We start from the raw sequence: 21,296 nt of genomic DNA, 5'->3' as shown, positions 1-21,296 counted from the left end.
ATGTAACCATGTTTCAGATGCTTAAAATTATTCTTAATTCTTTTCTCAATATTTCAGTCTTAGCAGTCATGTAGGTGATGTAGTTTAAAGAACTTTCTAGGTGTAATAGTAGTTGGCTTTGATATAAATGATCATATGTTCACTGTGTTGATTTTCATACATAGGCTATTCTCCAAACTGCTCTCTTTCGGTAGTTATTTAAATAGCTACTATCTACACTATACCTGTGATGATATTTTATAGGTACAAATGTCTTCTTCATATAAGCAAGTAGTATAAATCTGTCTCCAGGTATCTTTTTTTTCCTTTAATATGTTGTTATGATTTTCTTTGTTGTTGGTGTTTCATGTGTTGCATTTTGTTCATGGGAGAAATCTTTCTCCCACAGACTGAACGTCAAAGCTTTCATCAGTAACGTGAAGACAGCTCTTGCTGCAACTAACCCAGTGAGTAAATTTAGAATATTCATCCTGAATTATTATCAGTCCTTAATCTGAAGACTTGAGTGTTTTTGTCCTTTTTTATGGTAGGCTGTGAGGACTTCTGCCATTACGTTGCTGGGAGTAATGTATCTTTATGTGGGACCTTCGCTGCGAATGTTTTTTGAGGATGAGAAGCCAGCCCTTCTCTCTCAGATAGATGCAGAATTTGAAAAGGTATGAAGTGTAGCTCTCTTACTAGAAAGTATCATTAAAACTACTTTAGAACTTCAGTACCTGGAGTCTGTAGTAATATTGCGTTCTAACCCGTGTTTTTGTAAGTGAACCAGATTTTTTAAGGTAGTGCATAAAAGCTGCGGTGTCTTTATGGCTCGCCATGTCAATAGTCACATTTTTCATTACGAACTTCAAAAGATTCTGGTTTTGTTTGAATAGCGTAATGCTTTAGAAGTCTCTCGCCCCAAGCCAGTGCATTTGTATCATGCAAGGCGTTTTATTTTTAAGGTAAAATGAAAAATTGTAAAATAGCTGTTTCTGATTTTTGCTTTGCTTGCAGATGCAAGGCCAGACAGCACCAACTCCAACTCGTGGCATTTCCAGGCACAGTGCAGGAGGTGGGGATGATGGTGAGGAAGAAGAACAAGAGGAAGTTGGGAATGATGTTGTGGATCTCTTGCCAAGAACAGATATTGGGTAGGTTTGGATTCTGCAGCCTGAAGATGTACTTTGATTCCGATTCAAAATTTTGTGTTTGCAAACTCTTTCTAAGCAGAAATCTGTGGTGCTGAAGCACTCAAATACTTATATATAGATAAGTAAGAAAGTGGACTTTTTACCTGCTTTTCTCTTGCAGTGATAAGATCACAGCTGAACTAGTGTCTAAGATTGGGGATAAAAACTGGAAGATCAGAAAGGAAGGTCTAGATGAAGTCACAAGCATATTAAATGAAGCAAAATTCATACATGCAAACATAGGAGAACTTCCAGTTGCTCTGAAGAATCGTCTCAATGACTCCAATAAAATCTTGGTATGTTTTTCAAAATTCTGTTTCAGTTGTTTCCAGCTCAGAACTTCAGTTATTTATGATTTCTGAACTTTGCTCAATACTTGGTCTGTTACAATGTCATGAAATCAACAACTGGAAGGCAGTGTACTGTGCGTTTCTAAACCATATATTTGCCTATCTTTATAAATACTTACCTTTTTTATTTAAAAAAGCCTTTGAAAAAAAGGAAAATCTACCCTTACTCTGAGTGTAATGTAAGCAAACCTTAAAAAAAGTTTGAATAATTGCTTCACTTGTGACAAAAGTGAGTTGCCCATTGTTTAAAAATATTTTTAGTTGAAATTTAATTTGCTTAGAATATGGAAGTATTTTTTTATTTATTTGTGTGATAAATTTGAAATCTTGGAATAGATGTCATTAAGCAGGCATTCTAAAGTAAAAATCTAGTGGTTTAGTAAAGTAAAAAAAAGTAAAAACCAGCAGTGTTGCTTTTCAACATATAACTTGGAGGTTTTGTACACATGCTTGTAACACTGTTTTCTTTAAAACCTTTTCCTTATGTGCAGGTGCAACAAACACTGAGCATTCTTCAGCAGCTAGCAACAGCAATGGGCCCCAATATCAAACAGCATGTGAAAAATTTGGGGATTCCTGTAATTACAGTCCTAGGAGATAGCAAGGTAGGACAGTCATCGTGATCTCTTTGCTTTTTACGTGTCTGATCTATGTCTGAAAGTAACTGTTGCTATTTGGACTTGCTTTTAAGAGGGCGATGGCAGTTTAAACTTTCTTTGGAAGTTTACAAATGTTTTTGAGAAGTTCTTGCCTGAATGACAGCATATTATTTAAATATGAATTTCTACCTGAATATAAAGTCTACCTGAGCTGTAATCTCCTGCTTGTAACTAAACCCAGTCATTGTCATAATTTGGCTTTTAAATGAAATGTGGTGACTGGGTGCATATTTTCTAATGCTGCAAGTACACTACCTTAGGCACTAAGCAGGTTTGCTCGGTAAAGGTGCTTTTAGCATATCAGTGCGGATTCCAGTATACATTGTTGTTGTCTTTGTCACTGTGTAGGGGACCTGTAGGTAGACACAGGATACTCACAACTGCCACTAAAGCTTATATAGTGTCAGTGTCGAGCTTGTCAGGATGATATGTCAAGATCAGAGCTAGGACCATGGGAAAGAGCTAATCTGAAACAGTGGAGGAAAGAGGTTTGGGAAGGTGCCAATGTTTTGTGCCAGAAGTCACGGGCAGTTATCAGAGGTGGCACACGTCAGCTATCTCTACTCTGAATGTGAGTAGGAAAAAAACCAGAAGCTGGATCTGCTTATCCCAAACAATGGAGGACTAGGACTGGTCCTAGGGCTGGATAAAAAAAGTCCTGGTTTGCATTGTTTTGTCTTTAAGAGTCTTCAAGAACTGAGATTTTATGTGACTGTTGAATTCTTCTTTGGTTCACCAGTTTTCTTGAGGTAATAATAAACTCCCTTTGTAGAGTCATAGAATTGTTTAGATGGTCTGTAGGGTTCCCTTCCAACCTAGTTCCAACCCCACTGCCATGGGCAGACACCTTCCACTAGACCAGCTTGCTCAAAACTCTGCCTGGTATTTCAGTTCCAAGTACATGATTTAAGGATAAGACTGATTGTGATTAACTTAGGGTGCTGCTAAAATGAGTAATACCAATGTAACTTGTAAGAACTACAATGCTACCAGAAGATGGTACGTTCATTCAAACATTTTTACAGTAGTATTTTTTTAAGTACTGCAAGTGCTAGATTTAACTAGTTTGTCAAAGTTGTCCAGCTTTTGAGGATGAGGATGGTCCTTTCTGCGCCCTACTTCAATATGTTTATAGTGGACCTACTGAATAGTTGAGGAAAGTCAACAGCTTGTTGCATGAGTGAAGACAAGTTAAATTTGGGTGATGGGGAACCAAGGTCTTGTTAGAGAGGCTGATGTGCATCTGATTATCTGCAACACGTGATTTGTTTCTTTTCCTCAATGAGACTGAAGATAGGACAAGTTATTTGCTAGAATGCTCACTACTTATTTACATATATGCCCGGATGTTGCCTCTACATTTAATATTGATTTATACTAAACATAAGAGTCTGTTATGTTACCAGCTTTCCTCATAAATTCGACCTACAGTATATAGAGTCATGTCTACACCAATAATGTTTTAAAGAACTGTGATTGTTAGGTATTCCATCTGGCTTGTCATAACTTCACAAAGCTCTTTCAAAAAAGGGTGCTGTTCTAAATTTTGCTTGGAAAAAACACTAAATATGGAAATTGGTAGGAGTCAGAGGGCTTTCCCTGTTCCTGATTTGACTTTTGCTCATGTGTGTCCTAAATAAGAGTGCCCTAATAGCAGGCTCTGTAACCCACTTACCTTGATTCGTTAATGTGCTGTATGGTAGATAAGTCTAATGTCTGATTTGGTGATTGCTGCAGCTGAGATACCGTCACTAAAACTAAATTCTTCTGAATCTTAGACTTCTCAAGCAGTGAATAAAAAGAGATTTCAAAGCCTATGATGTGAAAGCTTTTTCCTTTCATAGGAGGGATGGTTGTTGCCTCTTCTGTTGTAAACTTCTGACCCCTCTTTACATTTATTCTTCTTAAATCTTGTTCTTGCTGCAGAATAACGTTCGTGCTGCTGCACTAGCAACTGTGAATGCCTGGGCTGAACAAACTGGCATGAAAGAGTGGTTGGAAGGGGAAGACCTGTCTGAGGAGCTCAAAAAAGAAAATCCTTTCCTAAGACAAGAGGTAGGCTTCAGTCAAGTAAACTTCTTGTGTGTCTAATCAAAATAACCATATGTTTTATAGACTGACTATCTATGCAGACTGAAATGGCACAATGCTACAATTATATGAGAAAACAAGCAGCTGAGTCTCTGTACTGACATAAAATTGTTAAACCTCAAAAGGCTAATAACAAGCTTTCTTCTTGCATGATAGTTATCATTCAGTGCCTCTAAAATTAAACTTTTGTCTGTTTTGATTAGCATTTTAAGTGCTAGTGTTTTCCTCAAATTCACCATGGAACAGAATTGGAGTCCTTAAAAAGAGCAGATGAAATTCTGTTGCTTTCAAAAGCGACAACCTTCATTGTTTTAAGAGACTATGCTTCAAATTTTAAGATAGGTGTGTATTAACATATTGTACTCAACTTTTTATTTTTTAATTGCTAACATCCAAGTTGATGTTGGATATGAATGTTTGCCTGAAGAGGGTTTGGGGTGGGTTTTTCCTACTCACAGAGTTATGCTGGTAGAGGGACTGCTATTCAGAGTCTTGTGACCTGACAGAGCACTGTGAGCACTTCTTCAGAAGCTTTTCTTTTAAAACTTTCTTTCAGCTTCTTGGTTGGTTGGCTGAGAAGTTGCCTACCCTCCGTTCTGTTCCTTCTGACCTGCTCTTGTGTGTGCCTCACCTGTACTCCTGCCTTGAAGATCGAAACGGGGATGTGCGCAAAAAGGCACAGGATGCCCTGCCCTTCTTTATGATGCATCTTGGCTTTGAGAAGATGGCAAAAGCCACTGGCAAGCTGAAGGTATTTCTGTCACAAAGATTAGTCACAATGTGACCTTGAATGAGTGAATATTAACAAGTCACATTCACAGTCTCATGATATGCTGTCCTGAGTCATGTAAGCTTGTCTGCATCAAATATTTTCGGGGGGCTGAAAATAGTATCAGGAGGCTGTGAGTTAGAGCTTTCTCTATTTCAGAAATGATTACTGCCACTACAGGTGTATCACTTTGAGAGCTGGATATTTATTCACTCTTTGTTTCTTCTGAAAAAAATCTGCATATAGCTTCCATACCAGTTACTGTCTCACTGTATGCTCTTGTACTCCTACTTTCAGATGGCTTCTAGCAGTTTGGTCTGGCTTATGAACCCTTGAGTGAAAAATAATTGTAGGGCGTTCCATTGACTTCATAGGACCATTCACCTAGAACAGATTACTGGTGCATATGTTTCCTATAGGTCTTGCAGAAGAAACTTAATAAAAAGATGTTTTAGCTCAGAACAAAAGTATCTGAGAACATTCATGTTTTAAGATTAGCATCCTGGAAGGTGCTAAACAGAGAATAGCTTGTTTCAAACTACTATTGTTTTCTTTGTCTGCAGCTTGTATTGGAAAGAGTAGCGATTGCTGAATTTATCACTTTTTTCCCCTTTTTGTTCTCTAGCCAACTTCCAAAGACCAGGTACTGGCCATGCTTGAGAAAGCCAAAGCCAACATGCCAGCCAAACCAGCTCCCCCTGCTAAATCATCTTCTAGAGTGGTAGGGGGAACAGCTCCAGCCAAATTCCAACCTGCATCAGGTAACCTCTCTTATATTCTGGGAAACATCTGAGAAAAGGGTGGGCTTTGAAGATTTTTGACATTCCAGAAGAAGAAACATATTTAGCTGGAGAAGAGGAATTCAGCATAGTTAGGGTTATAAAGAACTATGTAATCTGGTGAGTTCTGTCTGCAGTTCTGGCCTTTCTTGCAGTTGAATCAGCTTCCAATGTAGGAGGGTGTTTCCTTTCCACACAGCCATCTGTCAGCTGCTATTTGAAAATTTGAAAATATCTACTTGGTATTGAAGTTAAAACCCATGTGCTGCAGGGGGAGGCTTTTTGTAATACTAATCTGATTTTAGTGTATTTTTAAAAGGTTTTCACATTATTTTTTATCTAGACCACTTCCTCAATGTAGTTTACTCTGGGACTACCAGATTGCTTGGGCTGATGCAAAAGAGGGTAATGGGATTAGGGGACAAGTGATTTGAAGAAGTAGTCCTGTCTTATTGCTCTACTGGGGCTACCTTGCCTGCTCAAACCAGGTGCAACTGCAGCTCTAGACATTAACCTGGAAAGGATATGTCTGTGCATTTTTAGATTGTTTTGAAAATGACAAATTTGCTAACATAGTACAATATTAATTATGAGAACTTTGTAATCTAACATGGAATTTAAGAGGCCTCCTCTGTGGGTCTAAAATGCTCAGACATCTGTGTGATAAACATATTGTATCCATGAACAGTTTTTCTTCTGTTCTTAGAACAGAAAACTGATAACCTAAAATGGGCTTGGGGATAGCTTGAAATGGTCTGTTGTTTCTCTAGCATTTGCTGATGATCTGGGGTCTAACACCATGGAATCCAAGCCTGATCCCAAAAAAGCCAAAGCAGGAGGACTGTCCTCTAAAACTAAGGTATGATGGTTTTATTTTGTATGAAATCGGTTCCATGAAGTTAATAGCTGTGGTTTGTTAATCTGTTATGAGTAGAAGAGTGTAATCCTTGAGCTCTAAAGTGACAGGTGTTCCCCTATCACTTACCTAATCACCACTGTTGTCATTACCTATTTAATTCTTAAAGTCTTTGTTGTCAAAAATCCAATCTTGTGAGAGACTCAATCTGTCCTAAATCTGCTTGACCTCCTTGATTCTGTGCTATTGAGAATTCATTCTTACCATTACAGTTCCAATGTTATACTTTAACATTCATTTTGAACCCATATATCAGAAGAAGTTTGTCTCTGCCTTAAAATATAAAGGGTAAAACGTTCTCAATCACAAGTGAAAAAAGGGAAGGAATATGCTTAAAAGCACAGTAATCTCAATTGATTACAGTGAGTTTGTGGTTAGGTTTTTCTCTTTTGCTTTACAGTAATTTTTTTCGCTATTAACTTTAAAGTTTGTCCTGTGGGTATAACTAAAAATAACCTGAATTGTTCTACAGTCCTATTGCCTCCGTTGTCTGAAGTAGTGCCATAACAAGAACATTTGATTGTATTCATGGCAAGAATGAGCAAAACAGATCTTGAAGGACATTGTAGATTTGCTGAAGTCGATGCAAGTGTTCTGTCAGGAGTTCAGAACTGGGACTGTAGAGTTAAGGCCTTTGCTGCGAATGCATTAAAAGGTTTGGAATGGTAACTCTAAAGAGTAAATAGCTGTCTAACAACAAAGACTTTTTGTGGCTTATTTACAGCAGTCCAATGTTAATAGCAATATATCCAAGGGTAATTCCAGCCTGTCCAAAGCTAACACAAGCCTCAGCAAAGGCAGTTCAAGTCTGACAAAGAGCCAGTCTATCAAACAGGTACCTTGTTGGGTTTTAGGGATGCGTGTGGGTGACTAGCACACTGGTTGAGTGACATGTCGTACTTCACAGGGTACTGCTGTGCACACTGTCATGGGTATTGCTTCCACAGCAGCAGAGCACACACTTTTAAAATTCTAATCAACGTTTTTCTTTCAGCTTCTCTCTGGCTCTTGTATACGTAGGCAGCATGAGGTTGGCTGGTATCTAATGCTTGCAACTACTGGGACTGAGGCATATATATTTCTTGTATTGCCTGTTAATACTGTGCTTTCTCCAGGGTGTACAAGGGAAGAAAGTGCTAAGCAAGCCTAGTTTGAAGGAAGATGATGATAAATCAGGTCCTATTTTTATCATAGTCCCAAATGGGAAAGAACAGAGGATGAAAGAGGAAAAAGCTCTGAAGGTGAGAAAAATTAGAATATATTCACAAGTTTTGAAGGAGATTTTTTTTTTTAATGGCATTTGTTAGTTTTTAATTTAGAATTAAACGTACTACGGCATGAAAGTGCTAGTCACTGTCCGTGTCTTGGACTGATTACCTGATTCTTGAGTTGAATTTCACATCTGGCTTACTGTGGTGTTTCTCTTCTGATTGCCAAATTTTATGCATATGGGGCTTTTATGACAGTGTATAAATGCTGAAAATTTGTGAAGGATCATTAAGCTTAGTCAGCTGTTTTCAGGTACAATGTCAGAGTTCTAGGATACATTGTAAGTCCTTTAATTTACTTATTTTGAACAACCCTACTTAGCAATTCTAAGGGAAGTTTTATTACTGAAAACATGCATGTTATTTGTAACTTGCTAGTAGATAGGTCTGTCTGTAGCTTAAAAACAACCACTTTAAGTGATAATTACTAAGTTGGTGTCCTAAAGATAACTAGTCCACATGAAGAAAATTTTTCACGTAAGAGAAGGTGAACAAACACCACTGATTTTTCCTATTACTTATTGTCAATAAGAAAACTTTGAAAACAGGTTCTAAAACAGAACTAAAAGATATACAATCAGCAGAGTCTTTCAGGAAGAAAATGCATTGCTTGCTTTGCCTTCTAAATCCTTTTAAACACCTTTTACAGGTGTTAAAGTGGAATTTCACTACTCCCCGTGATGAATATATTGAACAGCTAAAAACTCAGATGTCCACTTGTGTGGCCAAATGGCTACAGGATGAGATGTTTCACGCAGACTTTCAGCACCACAACAAAGCATTGGCTGTTATGATTGAGGTGAGTTTGTCTCTGTGGTAACAGATGATGTGCTATAGAATTATTCTCTGCTCTGACAGATTCTGCTTGAATTCAAATCAGATAGGAATTCTCTGAGGAGTCAGGAGTCATTGTTCGGTGAAGTTGAAACCTAAACATATATAGAAATAATTTTCAGAGGTATGGTGAAGTTATTAATCCTGTTTCTTGGGAGAAGGGAAAACTTCCTCACCAGAGACTTCTCTTAAAATTTCAGAAAGTTAAAAGTGAGTGCTTATGGTTCTAAGAATTGACCAGTAAATCTAGACTGTCTTATCAGACATAGCTTAGCTTAGTCTTTGTTCTTTTCTTGAACTCTGTGTGTGTGTGTCATTGTGCATAACCTTTTTTTTTTTCTTACTTCAAGCACTTGGAGAGCGAAAAAGACGGAGTCATCAGCTGCCTGGATTTGATCTTAAAATGGCTTACCCTGAGATTCTTTGATACCAACACAAGTGTTTTGATGAAAACACTTGAATACCTTAAATTGCTTTTCAATATGCTGAGTCAAGAAGAGTATCACCTCACTGAAAATGAGGCATCCTCTTTCATTCCGTATCTTATCCTAAAGGTACAATTTATTTTACAGAAACTAACCTTATTTTTCATGAGGAATAGAGCAGGATATCATCAAATACTGCAATATGTTCATTCTAAATATATTGTGAATGGAGTTAAATCCAGTTGGCAGCTGGTCATGAGTGGTGTTCCCCAGAGCTCAGAGTTGGGGCAGTCATGTTTAATATCTTCATCAGTGATTGGGCAGGAGTGTCAATCTGCTTAGGGAGTCAGAAGGCTTTACAGAGGGATCTGAACAAGCTGGATCGATGGGCTGAGGCCAGTTGTATGAGATACAACTATTATATGAGATAAAACAGGCTTAGTTTCTTAGCCTGGAGAAAAGGAGGCTCAGGGCACATCTTAGTGCTCTTTATAACTACCTGAAAGGAGGTTGTAGTGAAGTGGATGTTGGTCTCTTTCTTGCTAAGTAACAAGTGAATAAATGAGAGAAAACAGCGTCAAGTTGTGCCAGGAGATGCTGATGTTGGATATTAGGGAAAACTTTTTCACCAAACAGCTGATCAAGCATTGGAACAGGCTGTCCAGGGAAGTGGTTGAGTTCCCATCACTGGAAGTATTTAAAAGATACGTAGATGTGGCACTGAGAAGCCTGCGTATTTCCCTTTAAAAGATGTTGACCTAAAAGGAGTTTTGCCTTGAGAATAATTCTGGCATTCTTAACATTATTTAGAATAGTGAAATAGTATCATGAGACTGTTTAAAATGCTTTATATTTCTTCCCCTCTTTTTCTTTTGTTAATTTTCCCTTAGGTAGGAGAACCGAAAGATGTCATCCGCAAGGATGTACGTGCCATTCTGAACAGGATGTGTCTCATCTATCCAGCCAGCAAGATGTTCCCTTTCATCATGGAGGGGACAAAATCCAAAAACTCAAAACAACGTGCAGGTGCGAAATGGCAGGTTGAACTGGGCTTAGGCAAAGTACTTGAAATTGCTTTGGTTTGTATCTTGAAAAACTCAGCATAAGAGTGTTGGGTGTGATGTGAGATTTGCCTGCATGTGGCAATTTATGTTTAAGTGTTTAAGGGATCAGATTTTAAAGTGTCGTACTGCTTTTTACTTTTGGTCTTTGTACCTTCCAAAGATGAGCAATCTCTCGAGTTGCTATCAGTATCAAGATTGTGTCTCCCTTGAGTAGGCTTGTTTTCTTAGTGAAACAGTGCTGGGGAGAAGGGTGACAATACTCTCATCCTAGTCACCAGGAGAGTCAGTTAATCTGATCAAGAAATGTCTCTACATTGCACATTTGTCTCAACACGAATAAGGTCTATAATAAAGTTATGGTGCTTGAACTACAAACAGCTCCCTAGTCGCCTTGAAAACATCTTATCGTGCTATAACCAGGAAGTTAAATTCTATACATAATATAGCATTGCAGGCTCACAACTGTCTAAACTATCTACATGTGGAGTTAACTGTAGCATTGCTCATATATGGTAACAAGAAGTATTTGAAGGGTATAGGGGTGACTGACAACTTTTAGGTACTCTATCTGTGTGAAGTAGTCTGCACCTGTAGTTTACTTTTATTCATCAATATCTATTATTCATTCATCCCATAAATCACCTGGAGTGTGTCTGTCATCAGCTTTGTGACTGACAGTTCTCTGCAGTGAACGTTCACGTGGCACAAGCAACACAGAAACTGGGAGGGCTCTCTTTCCAGCAGCTTTCAAGTTGAATGTGTGTATGTTATTTTCTTTCTTTAGAATGCTTGGAAGAGCTTGGGTGCCTGGTTGAATCGTATGGCATGAATGTATGCCAGCCAACTCCAGGGAAAGCCTTAAAAGAAATGGCAGCTCACATTGGTGATAGGGACAACACCGTGCGCAATGCTGCGCTGAACACCATTGTCACTGTCTATAACGTTCATGGCGATCAAGTGTTCAAGCTGATTGGAAATGTGAGTATACCGGGAAATAAGATTATGGGGGTTGGGGATTTAGGGGGTAGGGTTTTTTTTGGGGGGGGGGTTTGGTTTGTGGGATTGTTTGAGGGGTTTTGGTTTTTTGTTGTTTGGTTTTCAAAGCCTTACTCTTTTGTAGAGGGTTAGCACTGTTTTGCTTGTGATTGGTCATGGCACATCTTGCTGTTGGTGTCAAGAGCATTTTTTGTAGTTTTGAAAATAACTATCAGAGGATCTGTGGTGCAGTAAATTATCTGATTAATCCCAGATTGTGGGATATATGAAATCCTAAAATGGTTTGAGAAGGGACCTTAACAATCATTTAGGTCCAACCCTGCTACCATCGCAGAGACATCTTCTACTAGACCAGGTTGCTCAGAGCCCCATCCAACCTGACCTTAAACACTTCCAGGGATGGCATATTCTGTTCCAGTGCCTCAGCCACCCTTATAGTCAAGAATTTCTAATCCAGTCTAAACCTACTCTCTTTAATTTTAAAATAATTACCCCTTGTCTTATCACTACATGCTCCTGGTAGAAATCCCTCTCCAGCTTTCTTGTAGGCCCCTTTTAGGTACTGGTTAATTTTCATTAACATTTTAGATTCACATCTTATTTCTGTTATTGTTCAGAGTGCAATCTGTGTTCTCCTTAGCTTTATGTAATCCATTTGCTTTTGGATTTTCAAGGTTAAGAAAAGAACTGTAGCACCTGATCTATTCAAATAGCCCTTTCTAACCATGACTTTCTGAGCTTTGGTATGTCACAACTAAAATGTATGAGTTCTCAGGAAGGTTTTCAAATCATAGGGATGCTGGAGAGTAGTTCTCACAAAATTGTCATGCCTGCTTGTGTTCAAATGTAGTTATTGGTAATCTTTGGTCCAGTAGGTAAGCAGGTAAATATGAATCTTTTCGCTGCCTGAGTTGGAGTGTTAAGTTCGATCTTGTGTTCAGATTGAATGATGAGTACATTGAACAGGACGACTGTCAGAAGGACTCTGGCTTTTGTGGCAGGGTCCAGAGTGTTAAAGCACTGCCTTGTCTCCTAATAGGGAATATAGAAAAGGTGGGTGGAGACGTCTTGTTTGGGTTTTTTGCAGCAACACATGCAACAATTGGAAACACTTGATAGTACCATAGTTTGAATTCAAGATCAGTTGTTTCTTGAAAATTACGTGGGCTAGAAATAACTGTATTTGGTATTACAGCTTGTCCAGTATGGGTTAATTAGCTCTTGAATTAACTCTGAATCTGACAGTCCAAAGTGGTCCTGTTAGTTTGCTGCTAGGTGGTAGCATTGACAGTTCTTGCCTTGGTAATAGGAAACTTCACTCTGCAGTAGTAAGTGGTATGCATCCTGTAGGTGACCTAGATTTCTAAAATCCATACAACTCGAGTTGAGTGAAAGCGTTGTGTGTTACAGCTTTCTGAGAAAGACATGAGCATGCTGGAGGAAAGAATAAAACGGTCAGCCAAGAGACCCTCTGCTGCTCCCGTGAGACAGGCAGAGGAGAAACCTCAACGTACTCAAAACATCAGTGCTAACGCTGGCATGATGCGGAAGGGACCAGCTGAGGACATGTCCTCCAAGCTCAAGTATGTAATGACAAGTTGTGGTCTCTACCCTGCATAGTGTATGTGCTAATATCACGTCTGGCAATGTCATTTCAGTTCTCATATCATCATCTTTGCATGTTGTGAAAATCGGCCAAATAATATAAATCAAAATGTCTGAAACTTTTTTTGTCTTGTCTGTCTTGAAATCTTTCTAAATGGTCTTGTGCCTCTTTTCACTGCTTCTCCATGGACAGAATTATGTATCGCACTTATAGGATGTAAGTACTGCCCACTAACTCCTTGGTAGCAAGGCTCTTGTATCTTTCAGTTTCTATCCCAGTCATCCCTTCCTGAGGGTGACGGGTTTGCCATGGCTGGTTTGAGGTTATTTACAAGTCTCTGACAAAGAAACCAAAAATACGGGTTTCTGTCAAGGTGACTATGGATTGAGCTGCAGGCAGACTTGGCACTTCTACATTAAGCAGCTGTTCGAAATATTGGGAGAACTTTCAGTGTTACAAAAAACTTTGTATTGGTTGGACCCTGTTCTTAACTTGTTATGTTAAACATAAAGCACAGAACTGGATAAGCGTGTGTGAATCACAGAGCCTGGGGCAACAGTACCAGAAACAAAAAATCAGAAACTTTATTCCTTGTTGCCTGCTCATTATTTTTGAGTAAAAGTCTGTGTTGAGAACTATGTATTAGAATATTTCCTTGAAAAATCTAATATGCAGCACAAGTTATGTGGGATGCTGGGCGTTTTAGGTTCAGAGGAGCTTGCAAGGTTGCTGTGTATATATGCATCCTGCCCATCGTGAAAAAAGCCAAAGAGGAGAAAAAAGCCACACTAACTTCAAAGCTATATTTCATTTATACTACTGTAAACTCTACTAGTTCTCTCAAACCATTGCATCCTGTCACAGGTGCAGGGGGTCTTGTGGGTTACAAGAGGAAGTAGGAAAGCAAGTAACCAGCAGCTGCTCTTCTGGCCTATAGAAGTTTTACTCATAGCTTAGGGAAAAGGCAGAGGGAGTTATTAGGGGGCTTAAATATAATCAGAACTCCAAAATCTGTGCTGTTCTGAGAGTTTTAGGGCTGCCAGTGGATGGTAGTGCTAGTACTCTTGCCTCTTGTGTATGTGTAATAAACACCTCTCTCCTGGTTTCTATAGCCAAAATCGCAACATGGGCAGTCACTCTGAGACAACACATACTGTTCCACGGGAATTTCAGCTGGATCTTGATGAAATTGAAAATGACAACGGAACTGTCAGATGTGAGATGCCAGCACTTGTGCAGCACAAACTAGATGACATTTTTGAGCCAGTCTTGATTCCTGAGCCCAAGTGAGTTTAGCTTTAACTCCTAAGTGAAACCAGCAGGGCTGCTTAAAAACTATTTTGTGAAGCTGAATTGGCTAGTTTCTACATTTAGACTTATTTACATAAGAGGGTAGTGTTAGCTAATTTGAAGAGATGTCAAAACAAAAGTCCCCTTACACTGTTCTGAAATCTAAAGAGCAGTTATTTTTAATGAAAAACCTGAGTTCTACTTATGTATTTTTATAGTAAAAGAATTCTGAGTTTGTAAATGGCATCATCAGTGTCTTTACAAGTAGTGCAATAGACATGTTAAAAGGAGTGATTCCTTCCTTGACTATCCTCAGTGAAGAATGAAATCCTTTTCCCTTTTCTCTAAATCTTGATCGAAGTGTAAGAGTTAAGTGTGAATTAAGGTAGCTCTCCTAAAAGTAATGAATCCTGTTTTTGACTGTTTAGAATTCGTGCTGTGTCCCCGCACTTTGATGACATGCACAGTAACACAGCTTCTACTATCAACTTTGTCATTTCCCAAGTAGCCAGTGGTGATATAAATACAAGCATTCAGGCTCTGACACAGGTAAGTGAATGAAGGCAGCAACTAACCATAGCAACTAATCACACTGTACTAAACTATTTGTCTGCGAGTGTGATGAGTTGCACTGTGGTGGAGCAATCATGTCAGGTGACATGGACTCTGCTCAGAATCTCCCTGATGACAAAACTAAGTGCACAGGGGCCATCTGACTCGCTTTAGCAATAGAAATTTCACTTGGAAGAGGTAGAATAGACTTAACACTTTTTTCATTAGTGATTCTGTGTTATCTTTTTGGTTTTGTTAAATTATTTGTACTATGAGTTTGAAAAAACCAGTGAGACTTGAAAAAGTTAGTGAGACTTAATTTTTAATGTAAACTGTTTTATAGATTCTCTGTAAAAGGATTGTCTTGCCTCAGTTTTTACTGTTTTTAGGGTGGCTTTAACTACTTTTCATAATACTTAAAAAAGATTTTATAAAGCTGTTAATTCCAGAATTTTTTATGGAGTGTTTTCATTTGTGTACAGGATAGGATTGCAGTTCTCTAAAAGATTAATAATTGGTTGTATTTGCATTAGCAATATAGGTCTGTGGCTACTGATTTCAGGTGAAGGCTTAGAATACAAGTGCCTTGGCAAATCTATCGGTCAAGGCAAGGCCTTTCCTACAGAAAAGTTTTTAAGTTGTTATTTTGCGCTGTTTGCATTATGTTGACTTTACTAGAGTGTTTTGTTTTTAAATCTTAGATTGATGAGGTACTCAAGCAGGAGGACAAAGCAGAAGCCATGTCTGGCCATATTGACCAATTCCTAATAGCTACGTTTATGCAGCTTCGGTTAATCTACAACACGCACATGGCAGATGAGAAGCTGGACAAAGATGAGATAGTCAGACTTTACAGCTGTATTATTGGGAGCATGATCACGGTAAGGCTTTGATGTAAAATGTGAGGTAAAGAGCAAATAACTTCTGGGCAGAAGTTGCAAGAGAATGGAATGTCTGTCCTCTACCTTGGTTAGATTACTACTGAGTCTTCTTTATGAAGGTTTGTTGCTAACTGTCTGCTCATCAATGCACCTTTTGAGAGGGAGTGGGAAATGAGAAATTAGGGAAGAAGGTTTCTTAGTTGCTTCTGCAGAATACAGCCACTGTAATACTTCTATTGAGCTCTGTTTATATATTCCTTTTTGAGTGCTGAGTTGTTGGCTTAAGTATTTTTAGAAGACACTCAGTAGAAATAACTTTCTTCGTAGTTGTGTTTTGGCTGTTTAATGTTTAGGGAAACAGGGAGATCTCATGGTTAGACAGTGTAGTCTAGAGTAATCCCCATATTAAAGGATCGTGTACAGGGAAAACTAACACTGTCTTCAATCTGTAGCTATTTCAGATTGAGAGTCTGGCTCGAGAGGCCTCCACTGGTGTGCTTAAAGACCTAATGCATGGTCTTATTACATTAATGCTGGATTCTCGGGTTGAAGACCTCGAGGAGGGGGAGCAGGTCATTCGATCAGTCAACCTCTTGGTAGTGAAAGTTCTGGAGAAGTCTGACCAGACCAACATTTTGAGGTATGTAGTGAGAACTGCACAATTACTGCATTTCTTCACCTGTTCTTGTGTGTTCCTTGCATGGCTGAGTTTGTTAGTCATTCTGTAAGCGAAGACAAATGTCTGTAGAACCATTCAGTTAGCTGATAAAGAATTATCGCTCATCATCAGTGGTGATCAGAATTTGACTGCACAGTCTTCACAGTTGGAGGCAAGCTAAACAAACCAGCTTAGAATGATTCTCTATGCTTTATAGTTCAGCAGACTGCCTCTTAAATTCTTGTAACATACTAGAAAGGAAAGAGCTGTTACACAACGTGATGTAAACTGCTGGACTAACCTCAGTCTCTGGTGTGGTATTCTGGGGATGAGTTGGCATCTTTTTTTCTTGTGTATGGAACTTTTTCTGTGTAACATTTATAAATTTATTCCTTCTAGTGCTCTGCTTGTTTTGCTCCAAGACAGTCTTCTAGCAACAGCCAGCTCTCCTAAGTTTTCAGAACTTGTCATGAAGGTGAGCCTGTAATAGAGATTTTGAACTTACTTCGTTTATCTGAATCATCTCAGCTGAAATGAACACATACAGTTAAAAAAAAATTAGTGGCCATAACTTGAAATACTCCTTATAACTCTTATAACATCATTAGATGTCACATATAGGGCCTTCTTGTATGCCAGGAGGGAACTTATAACACCTGGCAATAGTTTACAGAAACCTGTGCACACTGATGCAAACTCCATACAGAGCTGCACAGTCACCTGCTGGGCTCGTTTGCTTGGGCACAGCACTGTACCATGGATTCAAACAGTCCCGGACTGGAACTGACTTCTGTTTTGTCATCTCTAATGATAGGTAAAGTGAACATGCAAATCTTTGCATTTAAAGCATGAGTGTGATTTTTTTTTTTTTTTAATACAACCCTTTTGTAACTGGCTTGGTTTAAAGACAATTTAGGCATTCTTAATGAGGTTAAACCTAAAAAGCTTGTGCTCTGTGTCAGCGTACATAGCATGTATGTATTATCTGCTGAAATTTTTTCACACAAAGCATTTAGTCTCCTGCTGTAGATAGAGAAATCAGCACCACACACCACATTTATGCATCAGCTCTAGTGAAAGATCTGGATACTGTACAGCTAGTTACAAAGAGAAAGTACATACCAGTGCAAATATTAGCTTGAGCAGACAGACAGTGCGTGCCTGTACATGGTAGGAGAGTGAAGTGACTCAGTGGTAGTGTTGTGTAATCTCTCATTATATAATTGAATGCTTTTTCCTTGAGTTGTCTTGCTTTAAGTCAGCCTCTCGTTCCAGTGTCTGTGGAGGATGGTGCGTCTTCTTCCGGAAACCATTAATAGCATAAATCTGGATCGGATTCTGCTGGATATCCACATTTTCATGAAGGTCTTTCCCAAAGAGAAGCTGAAGCAATGTAAGAGTGATTTTCCTATAAGGACACTGAAGACTCTGCTTCACACCCTGTGCAAGTTGAAAGGGCCCAAGGTCAGAGCAATCACTAGTCATGTGCTTTTAAACTGGATGTTCATGCAGTGTCTAAAGTTTTTCCTTATGTTTTCTTTTTTACTTATTCCCCTTTTTTCTTGTTTTAGATCTTAGATCATTTAACAATGATAGACAACAAAAATGAGTCTGAGCTAGAAGCTCACCTTTGTAGAGTAATGAAACACTCCATGGACCAGAGCGGAAAAGCTGATAAGGATACAGAAAAAGGAGCTTCTCGCATAGTAAGTAAAGAAAATGTGTTGGTAGGGAAAGGGAATGTAAGGCAATTTAAGAAACAAGCTTAATTTTATGATTGTGGAATGTGCAGTAGTGATTGCCTTTCTGACATGCAACTAATGTTGGAAATACTCTTCTAATTTCCCTCTCATTTGTGGCTCGTTTTGGGAATTTGCTGTGTGTGTTTATGTGAGTATTCTGTGCATAACCCAGGATGAAGTGCTCTCCAGGACACTCAAGTGTGCAGCATAGGTTTAATGCTACCTGGTACTGCATCTGATCTACTAAAAATTAGCCATACCCAAACCAGGTTGTAGGTACTGACTTCTCAGAAGGAGTCCTACAGCTTGATGATGTCCTTCCTCTCATTCTGTGTAAACAGTGGCTATGTAGAATGCTGATCACTTGATGATTTTGTTCATCTTGGAAGCTCTGTATCCAGCTAGCAGATCTGAGGGTGGCGTGAGTTTGTATGACTTCCGTCTGGTTTTATTCACTTTGTTTTAAAAGACTCCTTTTGTTTCTTTATTTAGGAGGAAAAGGCTTCAAAAGCCAAGGTTAATGATATTTTGGCAGAAATATTTAAGAAGATTGGCTCAAAGGAGAACACCAAGGAGGTGAGTGCTCCCTTCCTGCACGGAAGAGGGCAAGCTACATTGGAATGGTGTATACAGCAGTTGTAGTAATACATAGGAACTCTTCCCTCCCAGGGTCTGGCAGAGCTGTATGAATACAAAAAGAAATATTCTGATGCAGACATCGAGCCCTTCCTGAAAAATTCCTCTCAGTTCTTCCAGAGCTATGTGGAAAGAGGCCTCCGACTGATAGAAACAGAACGTGAGGGGAAAGGACGCATTGCTCCTTCTACAGGTACATGTTACAGCAAACATTTATGATTCATTTATGAGAAGCAGAGATAAGAGATCAGTTACATGTCTCCTGGTAGAAACTAGTATTTGTAGATGTTTATGGATTTCCAAAGCAAGCCACATATTTTCCTGATGCTTATGTTGCTTCATGAGGCACCACTTGCAGGGACTATGCGTTCTTTGTCTACAAAACAAAAATTAAAACCACACTAAATGTAGAAAACATCTGAAAGGCTTGGTAAATAAGTGGTTCTAATATGTATCCTGTAGTATGGGTTGAAAATTAGCCTATGTTTTCATGTGTCCAGTATCAAAAATTGGTGCTGCAAGGTATACAGCTGGTTTATAGCAGCAGCAGCAGTCAGGTTCTCCATTTACCTTTTTACCAAAAAGGTGCAGGAGGCTTTTTTATAGTATTATTTACTGTGGAATTGGAAAGCTTTTTTAAATAACTTGAACTCTTCCTCTAGCAGAATTTGTCATGATCCCTTTCCAATAAACTAGCTTTTTAATTGGATAAATTACTGTAAACAGTTTGTTAGTCTTTTCGTTGCAGATAACTACAAATGAGTACTGAATGCAATATTAGGGAGGGAATGTGACAAATCATTAGCTGACAGTAAAAACTGATACTCTATCAAAACTACCTTTAACTTTCATTGCTTTCATGTTTCATTGTGTCCTATCAGACTTTGTCCTTTTTTCTACTATTGTTCCTTTTCCTATCCCTGTATTGTAGATTACTTTAGGAAGGTAATGAAATTCTTTCAGAACCTCTTAAATGTATTTAACTAAGTAGGGCAGAAAATTCTGCCTTTTCATCCTAAAAGTCTGTACAACTGAGAAATTAGTACAGCAGTTGTCAAAATTAAATTTACATTCCACAATTGTCTTTTTTTCCCTCCCTAACTATAATTTTTTTATAATAATTCCATATTGCAACAGTGCTTTATTTAGAGTAAAATATAAGTAAGTGTATTAAAAGTATAAATGCTTAACCTTAATTCTCCTTTTATCTAGTTTAAATGCCCTTGCAGTAAATTAGTGAAAACAAACCTTTGTCTGTGCTAAGTCTTAGAATTTGCAATTCATTTCATAATGGAAAAGTTTTTTTCATCATGTAAATTCCTCTTCTAGTCTTTTGGTAGGGAAGCTTTAAAAACCTTGCTCTATGTGCCTTCCAGAAATTGCTCTTTGAGACTGAACTGGAAGAAAAAGCTTTAAGTTACAGAAATGAAGCAAAGAGGGGTTAGAATCAGTGGTAAACCCAAAAGCAGAACTAAACTAGAAAAAGACACAAGACTTCAAATATTTCCCATCCTGCCAATTGCTGAGTTCATTTTCTCAGATGTTGTGGTTTCTTGCTCCTGATCCACATCAGATCTTCCTCTCTCCCCATTGTTGTCTTCAGCTGTCGACCTCAGCACTTCTGGAGCTGCTCTGCAACCACTTCTTAAATTTCTCCCATTTCTTTGCTTGGTTTTCAATTGTCACTCTTGCAAGGAATTGGAAGTGCTGATACATCTATACTAGCAAATGCAAATAGCTTGTAGTTTATAGATTGGTTAGTTCTTCATTCATTGCATCTTATTTCAAGGAACTGACCAAGAGGCTTATTCTTTTTTGATGTTTTTAATTGGTTTTAACTTTTCTTCCTTCCTTCCCCTCATCCTCCAGGAATTTCTTCTCAAATGGAAGGAACATGTGTTCCTGTGTCTACCCACACTGTATCTTCCTCTATAGGAAACACAAATGGGGAGGAAGTGGGGCCTTCAGTTTATTTGGAAAGACTAAAAATCCTCAGGCAGCGTTGTGGCCTTGACAACGCAAAGGTATTGTACTTGAAAACTCTTGTAAATCTCCAGGGGAGAAACTTGATTTGTACTTTTTTCTAAATTCAAATGATTGATTTCTCTGCCAAAGGCAGATTCCAATCAGAATTTGTGATCTTTTATTATAGTGCATGTCCTAATTACTGACTGCATGTTGCTGTGCCTAGTATAAATGGCTTTAAACTCATTACTTGGCCAAGCAGGCTTAAGTTTCAGTCCACTCTGTCTGCAGAACTGGTGTGCATGCAGGTTGTTTCTACAGCCCTGTAGTTTGGTATCTTCCCTTGCTGGATAGTTGAGTCTCAGAAAGGTTCAAATAACTACTGTTCTCTAAAAACTAACATATATTGACTTCTGAGTTGAATGATGTGGAAATTCTAGATCTTTCTGCTGTGAAACAACCATAAGAGCTGAATTAAGGCTTTGAAGTTTTATATATTTTGGGTGTATGGATTCTGAGGCACAGAAATGTGGAATGAGCTTAGTATTGGAAACCTGTGGACCAAAAATCTCTTACAGTTCAGTGATCTGTGTGCTCTGAATCTAGTGCAAATTACTGAAATTTGCACTGGGTCACATGAGAA

The 21,296-nt window shown here is 38.5% G+C and overlaps 1 protein-coding gene and 1 non-coding gene across 4 annotated transcripts in view; both read left to right on the top strand.

Annotated features, from left to right (window-relative positions):
- Positions 1 to 21,296, top strand: part of CKAP5 (cytoskeleton associated protein 5) — a 54,227-nt gene that overhangs the window by 29,912 nt on the left and 3,019 nt on the right. For 2 of the 3 annotated variants that reach the window (XM_050334817.1, XM_050334818.1), the window contains exons 19-44: positions 389 to 446; positions 531 to 656; positions 997 to 1,133; positions 1,294 to 1,468; positions 2,014 to 2,127; positions 4,108 to 4,236; positions 4,829 to 5,023; positions 5,667 to 5,802; positions 6,591 to 6,679; positions 7,852 to 7,977; positions 8,654 to 8,803; positions 9,189 to 9,392; positions 10,154 to 10,289; positions 11,112 to 11,305; positions 12,734 to 12,906; positions 13,122 to 13,145; positions 14,042 to 14,215; positions 14,648 to 14,768; positions 15,473 to 15,652; positions 16,105 to 16,292; positions 16,710 to 16,785; positions 17,586 to 17,774; positions 17,882 to 18,016; positions 18,545 to 18,628; positions 18,722 to 18,881; positions 20,558 to 20,712. In XM_050334817.1, the coding sequence (XP_050190774.1) occupies positions 389 to 446; positions 531 to 656; positions 997 to 1,133; positions 1,294 to 1,468; positions 2,014 to 2,127; positions 4,108 to 4,236; positions 4,829 to 5,023; positions 5,667 to 5,802; positions 6,591 to 6,679; positions 7,852 to 7,977; positions 8,654 to 8,803; positions 9,189 to 9,392; positions 10,154 to 10,289; positions 11,112 to 11,305; positions 12,734 to 12,906; positions 13,122 to 13,145; positions 14,042 to 14,215; positions 14,648 to 14,768; positions 15,473 to 15,652; positions 16,105 to 16,292; positions 16,710 to 16,785; positions 17,586 to 17,774; positions 17,882 to 18,016; positions 18,545 to 18,628; positions 18,722 to 18,881; positions 20,558 to 20,712 (3,628 nt within the window). The remainder of the gene's footprint in view (positions 1 to 388; positions 447 to 530; positions 657 to 996; positions 1,134 to 1,293; positions 1,469 to 2,013; positions 2,128 to 4,107; positions 4,237 to 4,828; positions 5,024 to 5,666; positions 5,803 to 6,590; positions 6,680 to 7,851; positions 7,978 to 8,653; positions 8,804 to 9,188; positions 9,393 to 10,153; positions 10,290 to 11,111; positions 11,306 to 12,733; positions 12,907 to 13,121; positions 13,146 to 14,041; positions 14,216 to 14,647; positions 14,769 to 15,472; positions 15,653 to 16,104; positions 16,293 to 16,709; positions 16,786 to 17,585; positions 17,775 to 17,881; positions 18,017 to 18,544; positions 18,629 to 18,721; positions 18,882 to 20,557; positions 20,713 to 21,296) is intronic. The other variant, XM_050334819.1, reaches the window with a different exon arrangement.
- On the top strand, positions 14,831 to 14,941 carry LOC126651384 (small nucleolar RNA SNORD67). Its single transcript, XR_007631666.1, has one exon. It is a non-coding gene; the product is annotated as a small nucleolar RNA SNORD67 (small nucleolar RNA).

This window comes from Myiozetetes cayanensis, unplaced genomic scaffold, assembly GCF_022539395.1.
Source record: "Myiozetetes cayanensis isolate MyiCay16 unplaced genomic scaffold, myiCay2020 scf6-25, whole genome shotgun sequence".
Taxonomy (NCBI): domain Eukaryota; kingdom Metazoa; phylum Chordata; class Aves; order Passeriformes; family Tyrannidae; genus Myiozetetes; species Myiozetetes cayanensis.
The sequence above is the reverse complement of the archived record's forward strand: the minus strand, read 5'-3'. Positions and strand labels throughout refer to the sequence as shown.